Genomic DNA, 16,421 nt, shown 5'->3' with positions numbered 1-16,421 from the left:
ATATCTATATATATCTATATATATACAGATATATATATAGATATATATAGATATATATATATATCAATCAATCTGTGTATCACTACCTAATTAAAGCAGAACACATTAAACACATTACTTATATGTGAGTTATTTGGAGCTAACCTCTGTCTTCAGAATATTATACCTTGGCAGCAGATGAAGTTATTTGGGGACTTTGCTAAACACTGACTGTTTCCTTTTAGAACCGTGGTAGAGTCTGGCCTGAAGTTTGTGTCTCGCCAGGCATTCCGCAAGAACCTCAAACTTACTTACATGTGAGTAATCAATTTCTTACTTGAGCAAATGCTGTGCCATTATAGCAGATGATCTGCAGTATACAGACATTCCTTGAAAGTGTTACTACACCTCTGAATCATATAAAGACAAGCTGTTTGGGCTTTTACTACACATTACAAAAAGATGTGATACGTAACCTTGAAGTTTAAAATTACACCGAAATCCTAGTAAGATTCTCGGAATATATATATAGCCTTTTTTTTTTCTTTTCTAGCTGGCTTAGTCAACATTTTGTTTTTAGCTTGCATAGCCCACATTAATGAATATCTAAAATTACAGAAGGTGTCAAATGTCTATTGCTGCTTAGCCTTGTGTCAAGTCTCTTAACTGACATACAGTATAATTAGACCGTTATTAATGTTTCTAGTATACAGACATGGTCCAGTTATTACAGACATAAGGAATGTGTTTGTTCATTAAAAAAACCCTGAAGGTTATCTTAAGGAACAACTCCAGTTAAAAATTATATTAACCCTTGCAGTGGGGCTACCCCTGCACTGCAAGGGTTAATTGCTTGTTTTTACCTAGGGTTAAAATTAACAAAGTTATACTCACCTGATCTTATGAGTCAGCCCTCCCTCCAGCTTGTCTCCTCCTATGCTGGAGCGATGTAATGTCCCTTAGATTCCTCAAATCCTTTACACAGTGTATTGGACGTGAAGACTCAGGGACCTTAGACTAATGCATAGAAGGGGGAGAAAGGCTCCAGGAACCAGTCTAAGAGCAAGCTGGCTTGCAGATCTGGTGAGTAGAACTAGCAAAAACGAGCTACCCCCGCACTGCAAGGGTTAAAAAACATTTTAACTAGAGTTCTGCTTTAAATGTATGTTTCTAGATTAACTATTGCATTAACTAAAGGTTTAAATCTATAGCTGGATTATGCTGGATGGAGACAAGAAATTACATACAAACATACTGTATGTATTTCCTACCCTGCTGAACAAATTCATCATTTATTGTGTATTTTGAAAATTACATGTTACCTGTTATTGTGCTTTACAAAGAGAGTATACATGTTTCTTAAAGAATCAATATTTTGCATATAGTTAAATTTTGATTGCTGTCCCTCTGCTTAGGAATGTCTCCCAATGTTTTCTATATGCTATGGGGACATAGACAGTAATAGGAACCTTATAGAAGATCTAAGCAAACCCCCCTCCACTCCCAAAAGAAAAAATGTCTGGCCATTATACAACTTGGGACCTTTTACGTTTCTGTTAGTATTGTAAAAATCTTCAATGACCTTATTGTTTGTCTAAAAAGTTAAATTTGTGGCAAAAGTCTCTGAAGTAATGTCACGTGCTGCTTAGCTACTTCTTACACAGCAGAGATAAGATAGTAGTCTGATCTCCAGGATGTATAGAGTTTAAGATTCACCGTACTTGCGCCTCAGTATTCGGCATCTTGCTTAGCCAAAGTAGACTATAGACAGCACACGGGGGTCTGTAAGGGTGTGATCAGATCTTTATGTCACTACACAACTTACCCCATGTACTTATATTATATGGGCCATACTTCTTTGGTTAGACCCCAGAATATTACTAATTCATTGATTCTGGATATTATGGCATTTAGTGATTTTAAACATAAATATTTCATTTTTTTGCAGAGACCTTTCCAGAAATAAGCTGACAACTTTAAACAGAAGATTATTTCGACATCTCTCACTGACACACCTGTAAGATATATTTTCAATAACTATCAAGCTTTATTTAAAACCTTAACATGAATTAGGCTTTATGTAAGCTTCAGTATAGATATTATGATTGCTATATTGTATGAGCAATTATGCTGCTGTGCCCGCATGCATGTCTTTAAATAGTGTATGTTGATGAATGAATGATGACCACATGCTTGTCTTCTACATACTGTTTGGCCCAGATGCATGGACAGGATTTGATTGGAGTATGGTGGAAAGTAGCAAAGTTCCCTGATTGATGAGAAAGCTGCAAAGTATGCTTTATTATACAGCACTCTACTAAGCCCCCCACCCTTAAAAATTAACACTAACATTTAATGATACCCCAAGTAAGCCCTTGACACTAAACCACCTCACCTTCAAGTCTTACGACTTAAGTGGGCCCTTAAAGATACTCTGTTACTTTAATAATACTGAAAACTGCTGACTGAAGTGCAGGTACCCAGAGGTGTCTTCTGTCCACCAACTCTAGCCCTAATACTAATTAACCCCTTATTCATCATACTCACTCTGTGTCAGGAGCCTCCGTGTCAAAATGACACAGTGCTGGGACTAAAATAAACCAGGGGTAAATTCTGGCCACTGAGAGAAACTGCTTCAGTTCGGCCAAGCTATAGCCGTGATAACATTGTGATGGTCATGATATCTCCATCACAGCTGACCTCTCCTTACCTTTACTGATGTAGTAAAACAAATTGCACCTTAAATGATAGGATAGCTCGTGAAAAAAACACAGAACATGAGCCAGGTCATGCGATGCAAGCAACAGTCATCCTAGTTTTGTCTGATACAAATATCAAAGAATAACTTCTGTTTCTTGCCAGCAGATGAAAAATATAGCTATAGTTTTACTGTCATAGGCATGAAAGAGTTGTAAGTTGAGCTGTAACAATATGTTAATTATTACGCCTAATTAACAGACAGACTAGTTAAAGCTTGGTTGACTACAATAAGTAAAGAAAAAATTATTATGCAATGCTACAATGCAGCAATCAATTTTTATGAATAGTTTTTTATATTTTTATGAATACTTGTACCAGCAATATTAGGGTGCTGGACACACAAGCAGAACAGGTAGCATTAGAGTACATTTAGATCAGTAGTGTGGACTACAAAATATACTTAAAGTGTATTACCACTTTTGCATCCAAATTTGATAAAACCCCTCTATATGTTTGTTATTTGTTCCCATTCACACAGCATACAGAGAAATATTTATTTAAAACATTTTCTTACCTTTTAGATGTTTTGTTGCAGCAGGCAACATGACTGAATCCAAGTTTATCTGAGCACTTTCACAGTTATTTGTCCTGATAGAAAAACTTAAGCTGGCAATACACTGTTCTATTTTTGCTGTTCGACTCGTAGGCTCAATGAAAAAAATAGAACAGATTCCTCCATCAATGCGGCAGCAGCACTCAATTTAAGACAGTTCATGAAGAACTGGCCGAAATTCGCACAGTGTATGGACAGCTTTAGGACATAAATATGTATATTGTGTTGCTCTCATTAACTCAATTAACATACATTGCAGAAGCCAGGGTTGTAATCGTTTATCCCTCTGTAAGGACAAGCAGGGTTCACATCTACTTTACAAATTATAATGAAATGAGCCAGCACAATACAAGACAGGGTTAAACCCCTCCCTCCTCAGAGCCCCTCCTAACATTACAAAGAAGAAGAAAGTCAAAATTTTAACCCTTAAGAAGCATTTTTTATAAGTATTTTTTTTAGCTTTTGCTATATGAATGGTGACATGTAAGAAATATAAAATAGGTGTTCTGTCAATTTGGCTGCGAAAGTGGAAATACGCTTTAAAAAGAAATTATTTACCGTATTTTTCTCTCCATAAGACGTACTTTTTTCCCCCCAAAAGGAAGGGGAAAATGTGCCTGCGTCTTATGGAGCGAATCCCGACGCCCGAGACATGCAGTTTCGGGCGCGGGCGAGTAGTTTTTTGTACATTTAGCTCTGCTAAAGCCGAGCTAAATATACAGTAGGAGCCACTGCTCGTTTAATACGGTGATCTAATGAGATCACTCATATTAAAACCGAGCAGCGGCGGCGGCGATCGAGATCACCATAGAGCAGACGAAGAACGGACGTTCTTTGTCTGCTCTGTGTGATCACTGAGACCGTGGCGCTGTAATAAAATGAATGGTGCTGCATGTTCTTAGCATTGTTAGTACAATAATACTGTAAGTTGTAAGATCACAGAGAGATCACATGTCTGTGAGCAACACACAGATACTGCCAGTTAGATTACCCGTGTGCACATTGGATGGCACTCTAGTAATGATGGCGGCTTTAGCTAGCAAATTATTTTCCCAAAATAAAGCCCCTGAATGGGACAAGAGAAGATTTTGAGAGTTGGAGCAACTGTAACAAGTAGTTACATTGTATAGAACCTAATAGTACATAGTAGAACATAATAAAATAGTAATCACTGTCACTTTCAGTACATAAAACATGTGGAAATCATCTTCACAGCATGTTCTATTGCATCTAAAGTCTCATGCTGCGGAGCGTTGAATGTCAGCTTGCAGCAGCTGTATGATAGAGTTATGCTATCTTAGCCAATGTTTGCAGCATCTCATATTGTTGCGCAATAATGTATTGCTTTAAACTAATGTGATGGGTATTGCATGTCCCACAACACACTAAGCTGTGAGATATGCCAATTTCCATTCCGTATTATGTTTCCTTAGCTTCTTGGACCCGTTGTGAGAAAGAGGTCATGTAGTTCAGGAATTTATATTTCTTTTGGATAGTATGATTACAGTGTGGTGTGCCAGAAATGGACAATGTTAACATATTAACCCTTATTTTTTTTAAATAATATAAATAATATCTGGGCATTCAGTTCTTCAATGCCTGAACAGAACTCTGATATTAGTAAACGCATGCTATTATGTTCATTAGTCTATTCATCCAATTGTAATCAAACAGCCCCTCCACCCCATACCTTCTATTGCCATATGCATCAACACCTACATTTGCAGTGTGGGCTGGCCATGTAGGAGCTAGGTGATCACATACAAAAGAACAGAACTCTGCAACGGTTGGTCTTTAGGGTCGTAAAGTTCTCCCTTACATTTCCTGCTGTGCTGGTCCAGAGCAGCTCTGCTTTGTAGAATATGACTGACCAGCACCGCTCATGCTGGTGGCAGTAGAGAGGGACCAGGCCCCTTTGGAACAGGGTCTTAGTCTTAGTTGCAACTGTTAGAGCCCATAGTCCTATTTCTATTCAAGCATATGTGCTTGAAGTTAAAGGCCCAAGTAGAGATTCAGTTGTTGATTAGCTCACCGTCCAAATAATACAAAAAAAAAAGCTTAAAGGAGAACTATGGGGTAAGTGTTTTTCCCCATTGTTCTCTTAAGGGTAACGGGAGGACACAAACTAGCATCCTCCCGTCACCCAAAGCTCAGTATACCGGAAGCTACAGCTCGCGGTATACTGAGACACCGCAGCCGGGGCGGATCCCGACATTACTGTCTGGATCTACCCAGCTGCGTGAGTGACAGCTGGCTCTGCCTATCTAGAGGCAGAGCCAGCTGTACCCTCCCCCTTCCGTTCCGCCAGTCAGCGCTGGAGGATACGACAGGGGAGGGTGGAAAATCCCTGCAGGGAGCCGTGAGTGACAGTCACGGCTCTCTGCAGGGACAGGATCGAGAAGTGAGTGAGCGATGGTATGTGTTTGCTCACTTCCCGATCTATTGAGCCGACCTGTGACAGTTTCATTGTCACAGGTCGGCTAGAACTATGAGGCTGAGTGATTTTCGCTCGCCTCATAATTCTCCTTTAAATTAAGTTTAGAAATTGTAGGCTGTTAAAATTGAGTTTATGGGACGCAAGGATTTTAGTAAAAGTCAGTGATATCCTGATCACTGCTAGATCTCAAGTGTAGGATTGTTATAACTGAATCAGGTGAGAAACTATTTCTGGGGAAAAAAGGCAGAGGGTTGATACAGAGATGTGGGCCAAATGGCGAAGCCAAAACAAGAACCAGGATAGAGCCAGACAAGTACAAGAAAGCCAGAATTAAGTCAATAATGGGCAAACATAAAATGGGTAGAGATGCCCTTTAAAAAGAGAAAAGACTGCTTGCTGGTTTTGTCAATATCCACATGCACATGTATAAGAATATGCGTATGTCAAAATATTTGAGTTTGTCAAGGAGACACCAAACCAACAGAAGGAGCTAAAGATCTTCTTCTTTGTTCCTTATCAGTAAGTCTAAACCAACCTAGCCCAGCACACTCACAAAGCATATACAGGGCAATTCTTTTTTTTCCTAATCAGTCATTTCATAGCACCATGTTGTGGTATTGTGTGCTAAAAAATAGTACTACACGCAGTATGTTTCATGTTACCCTACAGTGAATTGATGTAAATGAAATGTCACTTTGTGACATTTCAAAAAAGTTCACACAGGCGCATTTGAACACCAGTGCCCGCTCCCTGTGTGACCTGGCCCTTTAACAAGTTTTTAGCACAATGCAGGGTTTAACAGTCATTGTCCAGTGACAGTAATCACAAGCTTGGAAACTATTTGATCCAGAGTGGTCAACTGTATGACAAACAGATACTTGGCAGTGTGTAAAGTTTTGCAAAAACGGAATAACAGATAATATATAATTTTTTATTAAAGAGTTATTTTAATTTTCTATTTTCTTTGTAAATTTGTTTTCTCATTTGTATGATTGAATATTAATGTAGCCTTTTACACATCATGGTGTATTTGATTGTGGTAAATTTTGATTTCTTTTTTCTGTCACTTAAATTGTCATAAAGTGTTTGTGTTAGCGCTGTTGGATTTAGTTATATCTCATTATCACTTATACAGCTGGACTACATTAGGGTGTGGAATGTTAATATGATTCACTTAGGAATGATAAACTGCTTTTAAGGGTCCTTTTAAAGCATTTTGTGATATTGTACAGCCAAGCAATAATTGTTAGATGATCTTTAGAGTACTAGTCAGGAGATTAAATGGAATGCAACTTGCAAGGTCATCACAGCATTAACAATTAAGAGTAACTGATATATGGATTCATCGACACTTATCAGCAGTCTGCCTTGTTAACGATTCTAGTAAATTAAACTGTTCAATAACAAAGTTTGATGGCCCAATCCCTTTGAAACCATTGATTAGACTTCCAGACATTCTACTATTTCCGGTCAAATTAATCTTGGCATACAAAAGCCTTGCACTGTTATGTGGCTACTAGTATCTACAACTAGACCAACACAAGCGACTACTCAAAACTCTGCTCCCCCAGCAGTTTGCCCAGTCCACTTAATCAGGAATACTGATTGCCAGGTTTGCCTGTCTTCAACTCAATGATATAAACTTATTTAAAAATAACAGATTGCAGAACGAGCACTTATGCTGGTATCCCCACAGACAGAAGAATGTCCTTGTGCACACACCCTTAGCCCCAAGACACATAAGCAATCCTGTTGCTGACAGCAACAGGTATGCTAACATACCACTTACCAATTGCTATCGAGTTGATCTCTCGCTAGCTAGACCAGCGAGATATCACAATTACAAAAAGGTAAGGTGGCGCTATTCCATTTAGGTAAGTGGAAGCTTCTTCTCGGTAATTCTGCTGGTTGATGTGTCACCTGCAGCAGAATCTTCTGTGTGAGATGGTCCTTAGTATGGTAATACTAGTCTGTTTGTCCTTTGGCATTGGATGTGTCCTCCAAGAGGGAGACATCCAAAATAGTGAGCTACCTCTTTAAAAAAACACCAGCCCAACACTGACTAGCACTAGTATCTCCTGCACCACTGGTGGCTCAATAGGGGATCATTTTTAAGTAACATGGACAATAGAAACAGCCTCAGAAGTTTTTTTTTTAAAGTTAGGAGGCAGCTGTCATTTGTAAGGAGCACATGGAGCTCCTGGGATTGTACATCTCTTTTTTAATGTATGATTTTGTTTTTATAAATATAAATAAAGGAATGCATCGATACCAGTTTTGCGAGTACAAGTACTGATACTTGCCCAAGTACTTACAAGTACGAGTACTGATACATTTTTGTTTATTGTCATGTGACAGTTTTTCTAAAACAATATCGCCTAATGATTTCAGGACAGTGGTGGAGCACCAGAGCCAGGTCCCAGCTGCAACCGCTGCAACCCTGGCAGTTCTCATGAAAATGTCAAGTATCGGCACTGGTACTCGAAAAGTATCGGTGCATCCCTAGAGTTTAGTGATGGCATCAGAGGTCATAGATAACTAAAGAAAATATGCATTTTGACAAATATAGGGGTTGATTTACTAAAGGCAAATAGACCGATCACTTTGCAAGAGAATTTTCACTTTGTGTCTTACATGTGTCTCAAAGATGTTGATAAGTAAATCTGAATATTGATTACATTTTGAAAGTTGTTATTAAAAAGGTAACTGTTCTTTCAGACTTTTGGGCGACAATCCATTCCAGTGTTCCTGTGATATAATGTGGATAAAGGTGTTTCAAGAGGCAAGCATGTTCAACATGGACAAGCAGAACATAATCTGTCTCAATGAGAATGATAAGAGGATAACGCTGACATTTATGCACATATCCAACTGTGGTAAGTTATTTTTTTTTTCTTGTCTGTCAGCAACCAGAATTCAGTCTAAAGTGATGGCTACTAGTTAATCTAATTCAATGAGATTTAACCCCAGAAATGATCTTTTATTCTGGTTTTCTGCATGCTATTTCTTTAAAAAATAATAAACCAGTTTTATTTGCTTCAACATCAACATGGCTGAATAGAACTTACTAACAGAAGCAAGTTGTATGCAAGTGCTGAGAACCTGTGTTTTCTTCTATTAGGTGTAGTACACATTTTTTCTGTGCCTTTTCTAACCCATAAATGAGTAAATTTGTGTCCAGTGTCAGATCATTTACTTGTTACCACTTCCAATTAGAAAACAATGGGTAAAAGACTTATGCCAGCATTGTGGAAAGTTTAAGCTTTTACATTGTGTTATTATTAGTGCATATTGCTCTATAGTCTGGATCAAAGAATCGTTCATTCAATCCTGTATTCATATTTTCTAAACTTGCTCTAGATGGCTAAGGCCATAAATTGCTATATGCAGTGTGTATTATAGTACAGTTAACAAAAACAGAAATGATGAATTACATTTCTTGCTAAGTGTTGTAATGAGAGCAAATCATTTGCTGAACACATTGTAAATATAATGTCACTAAGACAGGAAAATAATATATTCTAGGTTTACGGACTTGCAGAATATTATATATTTAATGTTTACTGACTTGAAGAATACAGTCATCTTCACAGGACATATATTTGGGCATATACACTCACTAGCCACTATATTAGGTACACCTTGCTAGTACTGGGTTGGACCCCTTTTGTCTTCAGAACTGCTTTAATTCTTCGTAGCATTGATTCAACAAGGTGATGGACACATTCCTTAGAGAGTTTGGTCCATACTGACATTATAGCATCACACAGTTATTGCAGATTTGTTGGCTGCACATCCATGATGCGAAGCTCCACCAGCCTGAACAGTTGGTACAAGGCAGGATGGATCGATGCTTGTTTACATCAAATTCTGACCCGACGACCATCCAAATGTCGCAGAAATCGAGACCCATCAGACCAGGCAACGTTTTTCCAATCTTCTATTTTACAATTTTGGTGAGCCCTTGCAAACTGTAGCCTCAGTTTCCTGTTCTTAGCTGACAGAAGTGACACTCTGTGTGGTCTTCTGTGGCTGTAGCCCATCTGCTTCAAGGTTCAATGTGTTGTGTGTTCAGAGATGCTATTCTGCACACCTCGGATGTAATGAGTGGTTATTTGAGTTACTATTGCCTTTCTATCAGCTTGAACCAGTCTGCCCATTCTCCTCTGACCTCTGGCATCAACAAAGTATTTTTATCCCTTACTCATTCAAAAGGGGGTATTCAGTTAACAGCCAAGGAGAATATAATAGATTGTATTTTGGAAAAATGAAAGAGAGACACTCCTCTGTGAGATTCCCTGCTAGGACTTATGAGATATGTAAGGATTTCATTATAATACTGTAAGGGACATTTTTACACTTTTGCACCGCTGCTACATGCATTACCACGTAGCATGCCATTCATTTTAAATTTTACCCCAATGCACTAAGGCAAAACACCCATGTGTTGCAGCACACCACAACTCATAGCAACACATGCATACATTTTGTGACGCATCCAATTTTTGGTATAATTTGATGCGTTTGCAGCCTATTATTTTCAATGGACTTCCTGGGCCCTAGAAGTAATTCTATACAGGGAACATTATGTTCATACATATGTAGAGAACCCAACTAATTTTGGGTGCCTAAAGACATGCATGCATGTTTTTTTTTTTTATCTGCAGGCACATGGCTTTGCTTCCTAGGCTTCAAGCCTAGACATTTCAGACATTCCACCACAGCCTCCCCCAGGGCAGGAACCCGGAGGAGGAAGAGAACCTCACATGGTCCACCCCAAAGAATGATGTCCTTTCCCAGCATGCACCACTGGCCATGAACCTCCTAGTGATTGGCTAGAGAGACATAGATATATTTATAATACACCATTACTGGTTGCTCTGCTCTGTGGCAAGGTTACATCCAGCAGCGAGCAGATGCAAATGATAACAGAGTGCTTATCCAAATGAAACCAAATGAGCATAGATTATTAGACCAGGGTCAGACTGACTACAATCTGACAGTACTCTTGTTATGCAGGGTGGCTACAATTAAAAGACAGAAAAGTCAGAAGAACTCTAAAGCAACCTTTCAAACCAAATAATCATTCTCTGTGCACTGTTTGCTATACAGGAAACTTTTTGGTAGCTTTGTATCATGAGATTAACCTGACAATCTATTTCAGTGTGTTGCATATGAGGCATTTACCACCAAGATATTAATCTTCTGATACTAGACAAAAAAATCCTGCTATACATGCAGAGACATTCATTCACAATACATGCCAGAGCTGGTCCAGGTTGTTGTGGTTACTGAAAAAAAATCCCCTGGTGTGCAATGTGTCCTTCCCATGGCCTACTAAAAGAATTATGACCAGTTGGTCACACATTTGAAGTAAAAAGGGATCCAGTAGAGGCCAACTGCATCACTATCTACTGCAGTAGCCTGAAGATTGAGGAATTGTTGTCTTCCATACTGATAAGATTGCCATAGACATTGGTGCTGCCTTTCCCTGGCGCCACTATGACTAGTCTTTGTTTGATAAGCAACTGTATACCACATACATGGAGATGCAAGAAGGTAATCTGACTGAAGCAGAAGAGGAAAGCTCTAAAGAGCAGGGTATATTGGTAGTCCTGTAAGTTAGGATGGAGACCTTAAAAGGGAAAGATGAGAAGCTGTTTGAAAGCACCTCTCAGGAAAACAGCTACAAAAATAGTGACAACCCCTTCTGTCTGGAGAATTTCATGTCAGTGTCCCTGAGCTTTTTTTTTTTTACCTCTCTCCCACATACATGGATTTTACAATGGGAGCAGTACTTCACTTCCACATTTTTTGACTAACGGAGCCCTCTTGTTAATTTATATTAATTGAATAAATATTTAAAAATATTTCAGACCACTTTAATGTCAGATGACAGACACATTGTTGCTGGCTTCTAACATTTCAGAAATAGAGCCCACATTCGTCCATACTTGGTACTAAATTTTTGGCACAATTACCAAAATGTCTTACTCATTTTGGAGTGAAAAAAGTCACAAAGGTGACATAAGGAGAAGGATATGAGTTAGCTGTCAAGGTCAACTGGTTTTCTACCTATGACATGGAGAAACAGTAGCATTGACAAATGATGGAAGAATAACATTCAGTATGACCAGAACCCATTAACTACCAGCATTGCTATATAAAACATGAAACCAGTATGCAGATTGAAATTTCTAGGAAGCATTCAAAAAACTTGCTCTGTTGTTGAAAGCAATTTCTACAGCATTTATTTACATCCAATAAATTGTTGTCCACTGTTTGAATTCATGGATTTGGTTTATATAACATTCACTAAATAGAGGATGTGTATATTGTATACAGAGAGTCTGAAAGAAAGCTAGGCTAATAGGTGCTTTAATATACACTGAGTGGTCAGAATATTATGACAACCTGACGTTTGTAGGCAAATTAGCTATAATTAGCTATAATTTTGCGCTGAAGTTGCTAGAGGGCCAGACCATTATAAATAGGGAAGCAGGTTGTTTACCACGACAGTAGAAGTGATTTTTTTTCTGAAGATATGGGTAAACAATGCGATTTAACAGCCCTTGAACGTGGGATGATTGTTGGCGCTCAAGCGATGGAGCGAGTATCAGCAAAACAGCAGAATTCGTTAAATGTTCAAGAGCAGCTGTTGTTAAAGTGTTTAAAGACTGGACTGTCAGCTGAAAATCTGGGTCTGAACGTGCGAAGTGTGGCCGTCAGCGACTAGTCAATGTTACGGCAGAACGGAGAGTGGCAAGACTGGTACAAGACAACAGAAGGACAACAGTGCCGTGTCAGATTCCTCACATCACCTTTCAACATCTCGTGGAGTCACGAGGCGGCCCAACAAAGTCATCTCGTGGAGTCATCTCGTGGCCCAATGAAGTACTGATGGGGTGGTCATAATAATCTGGCCACTCAGTGTATATCATAGAAGATTATACCCGTAACACTACTTTGTGATCTTTACATGTTTAGTCAAGTATAGTAAATGCTGTTCACATTTTTTTTATTTGATAAACCATGTCCTGATGTTGTGCATGACATTTTCGAGTATTGTTGGCCATTGATCAATGTAGAAAGTTTGAAGTTTAAGTGATACCTTGGTGTACAAAGGTTATGGAAGATGAAAGCTTTCAGGGCCCCTAGGTCATTTCCTCAGGCTTTGCACAATTGTATATAAAGCCTAAGTAAAAGACCTACCGAGCCCCGAAAGCTTGAATCTACAGTAACTTTAATAAGCCAATAAAAGGTATCACCAATACTACATATCTTCGACAATACCATTAACTACTGTTGGGTGGTCTTTAGGAGATCTTAGCTTGTGTGGTATATTATTTGAAATATTTATCAGGATTGCCAAGTAGCATATTAACAAAATGTAAATTCACTCCTTGCCTTCAAACACTAACAGTGTCATCTGGAAAAAAAGATGGTGCTAACTAAACACATGAAATTTGCAGAGCTTCATTACTGATTACAATTGTATACATGGCGTTCTGCAGTGCCATGTTCCAATATAGCACTTACACTTGAGAGTCTCGCCATTATGTCCCTCCACCCCTGTCACCGCAGAAATGTAGAGGCACTGTGCTAGTGAAAATGTAATTCTAGTTCTTACTTGTTTCTATGGCAACAGAACACAGAAATGAATAAACTAGTCATGTAGTGAAATGTTCTCGATCATTTTCTTGTTCTTTCCTGCAAACCAGAGAATTCTGTCATATAGTCATGCTGTTGTTTAATTACAACATATAGTATAGAATATAAAACTCTGGATAAAAAGATGCATTTAGAAGAATCCTAATGGCTTTAATCATGTAGATTGTATTACAATAACTGACTTCCTGCAATGTAGAGAGATGCCTGTTAGACATTTTGTGAATGGTTTTTGTTCCCTCTCCTATTTCACTTTTTCATCCGTTTTCTTCAACCTCCATTTTATCAGAAGACTAAAATGGCTGCTGTAATTGCTGCTTTATTACAGTGTTTTTGTTTCAGACAGTACACAGTGGCACAGTAAAGATGCCCAAACCCAATTATAGTATGAGGTTCAGAACAGCATAGATGGATGTAGGGGCATACTAGGATTGTAAAAGATCTGGGCACTATTGGACACCACAAGGAGACTAATAATGTGGCGCACATTGCACAAAGTGGTGAACAGTGAGTTTGGTCAAATTGTGTTAACACTGGGAAGATTAAAGGCTTAAAGGGACATGGTTAAATAAAACCCGAGCTTATTCTCTGTATGCGTGACACAAATATGCCACAGTCCTTGCGCCCATGAATTTTGATTTGCTGTGCCACAAGATAGTCTCAGAGATATGTATAAATCTCAGCACAATCATTTTAAGAAAACTAAATGATTCCATTACATGCACAGTACAGAGAAACAGAATACTAACACTTTGTCTGCGCCTACCTCAAAGTATAACTTATCAAAATAGTCAGGGACTGCTTAGCAACTAGCAACTGGTGAGTCAATGAACATTTTGGACCGAAGCATGTAATGTTAAATATAGTGTATACAGTGCAGAAGTCTGTAACACACAGAGGACAGGGTTCAGAGGTCAGGAGTATGTATCACACAATACAGCAGTCAGGAGTTAAACTGGGTTTAGAAGTACATAAAAAACAGGGTGTTGGGTTCAAGAGTAAGTAATGCAGAGTTAAGGGGTTAGGAGTACATAGTGCACAGAGTGCAGGGGTCAGGAGTACATAATGCATTGAGTGTAGGGGTCAGAAGGACGTAATGCACAAAATGCAGGAGTTGCAGTATGTAATGCACAGAGTACACGGGTCAGGAGTACATAATGCATAGAATGCAGGTGTCAGAAGTACACGATAAGCAAAATGCAGGGGTCGGTGCTATGTAACACACAGAGTACAGGAGTACATTAATAGTTCCCCCCTCCTCCCAGTACAAATATCCCCCCTTGCAGAAATCCTGCTTCCAAGCATAACCCCCCCTCCAAATGTATCCTCCCAGCACAAGACTTCATTCCCCACCAACATTTCTCCTCCCAGCACAACTGTTTACCGTCCTAAACAAAAGAAAATCTCTCTTCCCAGCATCCTTGATTGGCAGATGTCAGTCTGGGGGAGTGGGCATTGCTAGGCATGATGTATTTGCATGCGGACTGCCCTAGTTAACACTCACATGTGATGCTGAACCTCCATGATTGAAAGATATGAAATCCAATGCATGAAAGGGACGGGTCAGGGACAGTCAGGATAGCTAGGATATTGCTTGTTAAAGCTGAACATGCTCCAGCCAGGAAATGAGCCAGGCTGTATCGGATTTGCTGCAGCTTCTACTGCACATTGCAGGAAGCTCACAGTGTGCAGTGAAATCAGATTAAGCAATTTAATTACAGGAGAGGAGCCTGTGCAACTGTGCAAGACAGAAGGGAAGGTTGGAATTCCAACTTAATGATGTCTTTAAGAGAAACAAACACTTTCTGAATGCTTTATTCATCAATATAGGATTCCTGTCAATTGTAACTATTGTCATTAGTAAATTTATCTAAGAACAAACACAGGATGTTTTGTGTTAGGGGAAGATTTTTTCTTAACATTTTGCAAATCCATCAGTTTTCACTGACAGATGTTTAGTCTGTTAATTTCTACAAAGAATTAATTCAAAAATGTGTTTAAAAGCAGTTACAGATCAGTACAGAATTGCTAATGTATGACTTAATATAATGGCTAATTTTAGCAGTGAAAGTTTCCATAGTCAATGGCCATTCTATAGTTAGTTATAGATTATCACCAAAGTAATTCTTTAGGAAATGATACCTTCTGTATTGACAGGTTAATCTGACAGACAAATCCATAGCTAATTTTCTGAAGTCTTGGATAGAGTAGGAGAGGGTTAAAACGCCTCTCAATTGGTGTTCCCATTGAAAGATTTTCCCCAACAGTAAAATGTTGGCTCTTCCATCTCTTTCTGTCAATGATCACCAGGATAAACAAAGGGTTGAAATGCTTTAGGTGGAACCCTCTACCTACTCCATCCAAAACTACCCTGTCAGATGCAAATATGCAATTCCTTTAAAAACAAATGGATCCTTCAGCATATTAAACCTTTTCAATAGAAGCCTGGGCGACTAAGCTGAGGGTGTTTTATATATTTAATATAATTATTATTTTTCATTATTGTTATTTATTATATACATTTAATACATTGCCGCTTACCAATCCTTAGAAGTGGCTGCATCAATTTTTTTGGCTTTCTTCCTTTATTTGCACCTAGTGATTTGGGCAGTAACACACTTCCTGTCTTAAGGTGGCTACGCTCACTCCTCCACTGTATCCACCGAGGTGCAATGGAACCACCTTTGGACAGCACCTGTGTAGAGGGAACTGTTGGACTAATAGATTTAGATCGACTTGATAGCATTGACTAACAAATTAAAGTCTGACTCCAGCTAACACTTTTTAAGCGGTGACAGAAATTGGCTTTTTCCTTTTGGAATAACATTTTTAAGTAAGTAAATGAAAGCTGGCCATTGTAATGGTTTGTCTGAGCTCTTTAACTTCCGCCTTTGCTTGACAGCTTGGTCTGTTAAAGGAAATTGAAAAATAACAGACTTATTGGCATCACTCCCCATACTTTAACCAGTGCTGCCTGATTAGAACTCCCGGGGTACGTTGGGGTTAACGGGTCACCCAGCACAT

The 16,421-nt window shown here is 38.8% G+C and overlaps 1 protein-coding gene across 2 annotated transcripts in view; it reads left to right on the top strand.

Annotated features, from left to right (window-relative positions):
• Positions 1–16,421, top strand: part of NTRK2 (neurotrophic receptor tyrosine kinase 2) — a 201,916-nt gene that overhangs the window by 18,865 nt on the left and 166,630 nt on the right. For both annotated transcript variants that reach the window (XM_018570374.1, XM_018570373.1), the window contains exons 3-5: positions 225–296; positions 1,928–1,996; positions 8,448–8,605. In XM_018570374.1, the coding sequence (XP_018425876.1) occupies positions 225–296; positions 1,928–1,996; positions 8,448–8,605 (299 nt within the window). The remainder of the gene's footprint in view (positions 1–224; positions 297–1,927; positions 1,997–8,447; positions 8,606–16,421) is intronic.

Source organism: Nanorana parkeri, unplaced genomic scaffold (assembly GCF_000935625.1).
Source record: "Nanorana parkeri isolate BGI_ZX_2015 unplaced genomic scaffold, ASM93562v1 scaffold1523, whole genome shotgun sequence".
Lineage (NCBI taxonomy): Eukaryota > Metazoa > Chordata > Amphibia > Anura > Dicroglossidae > Nanorana > Nanorana parkeri.
Note: the sequence above shows the minus strand (reverse complement) of the source record. Positions and strands in the feature narration are given on the sequence as shown.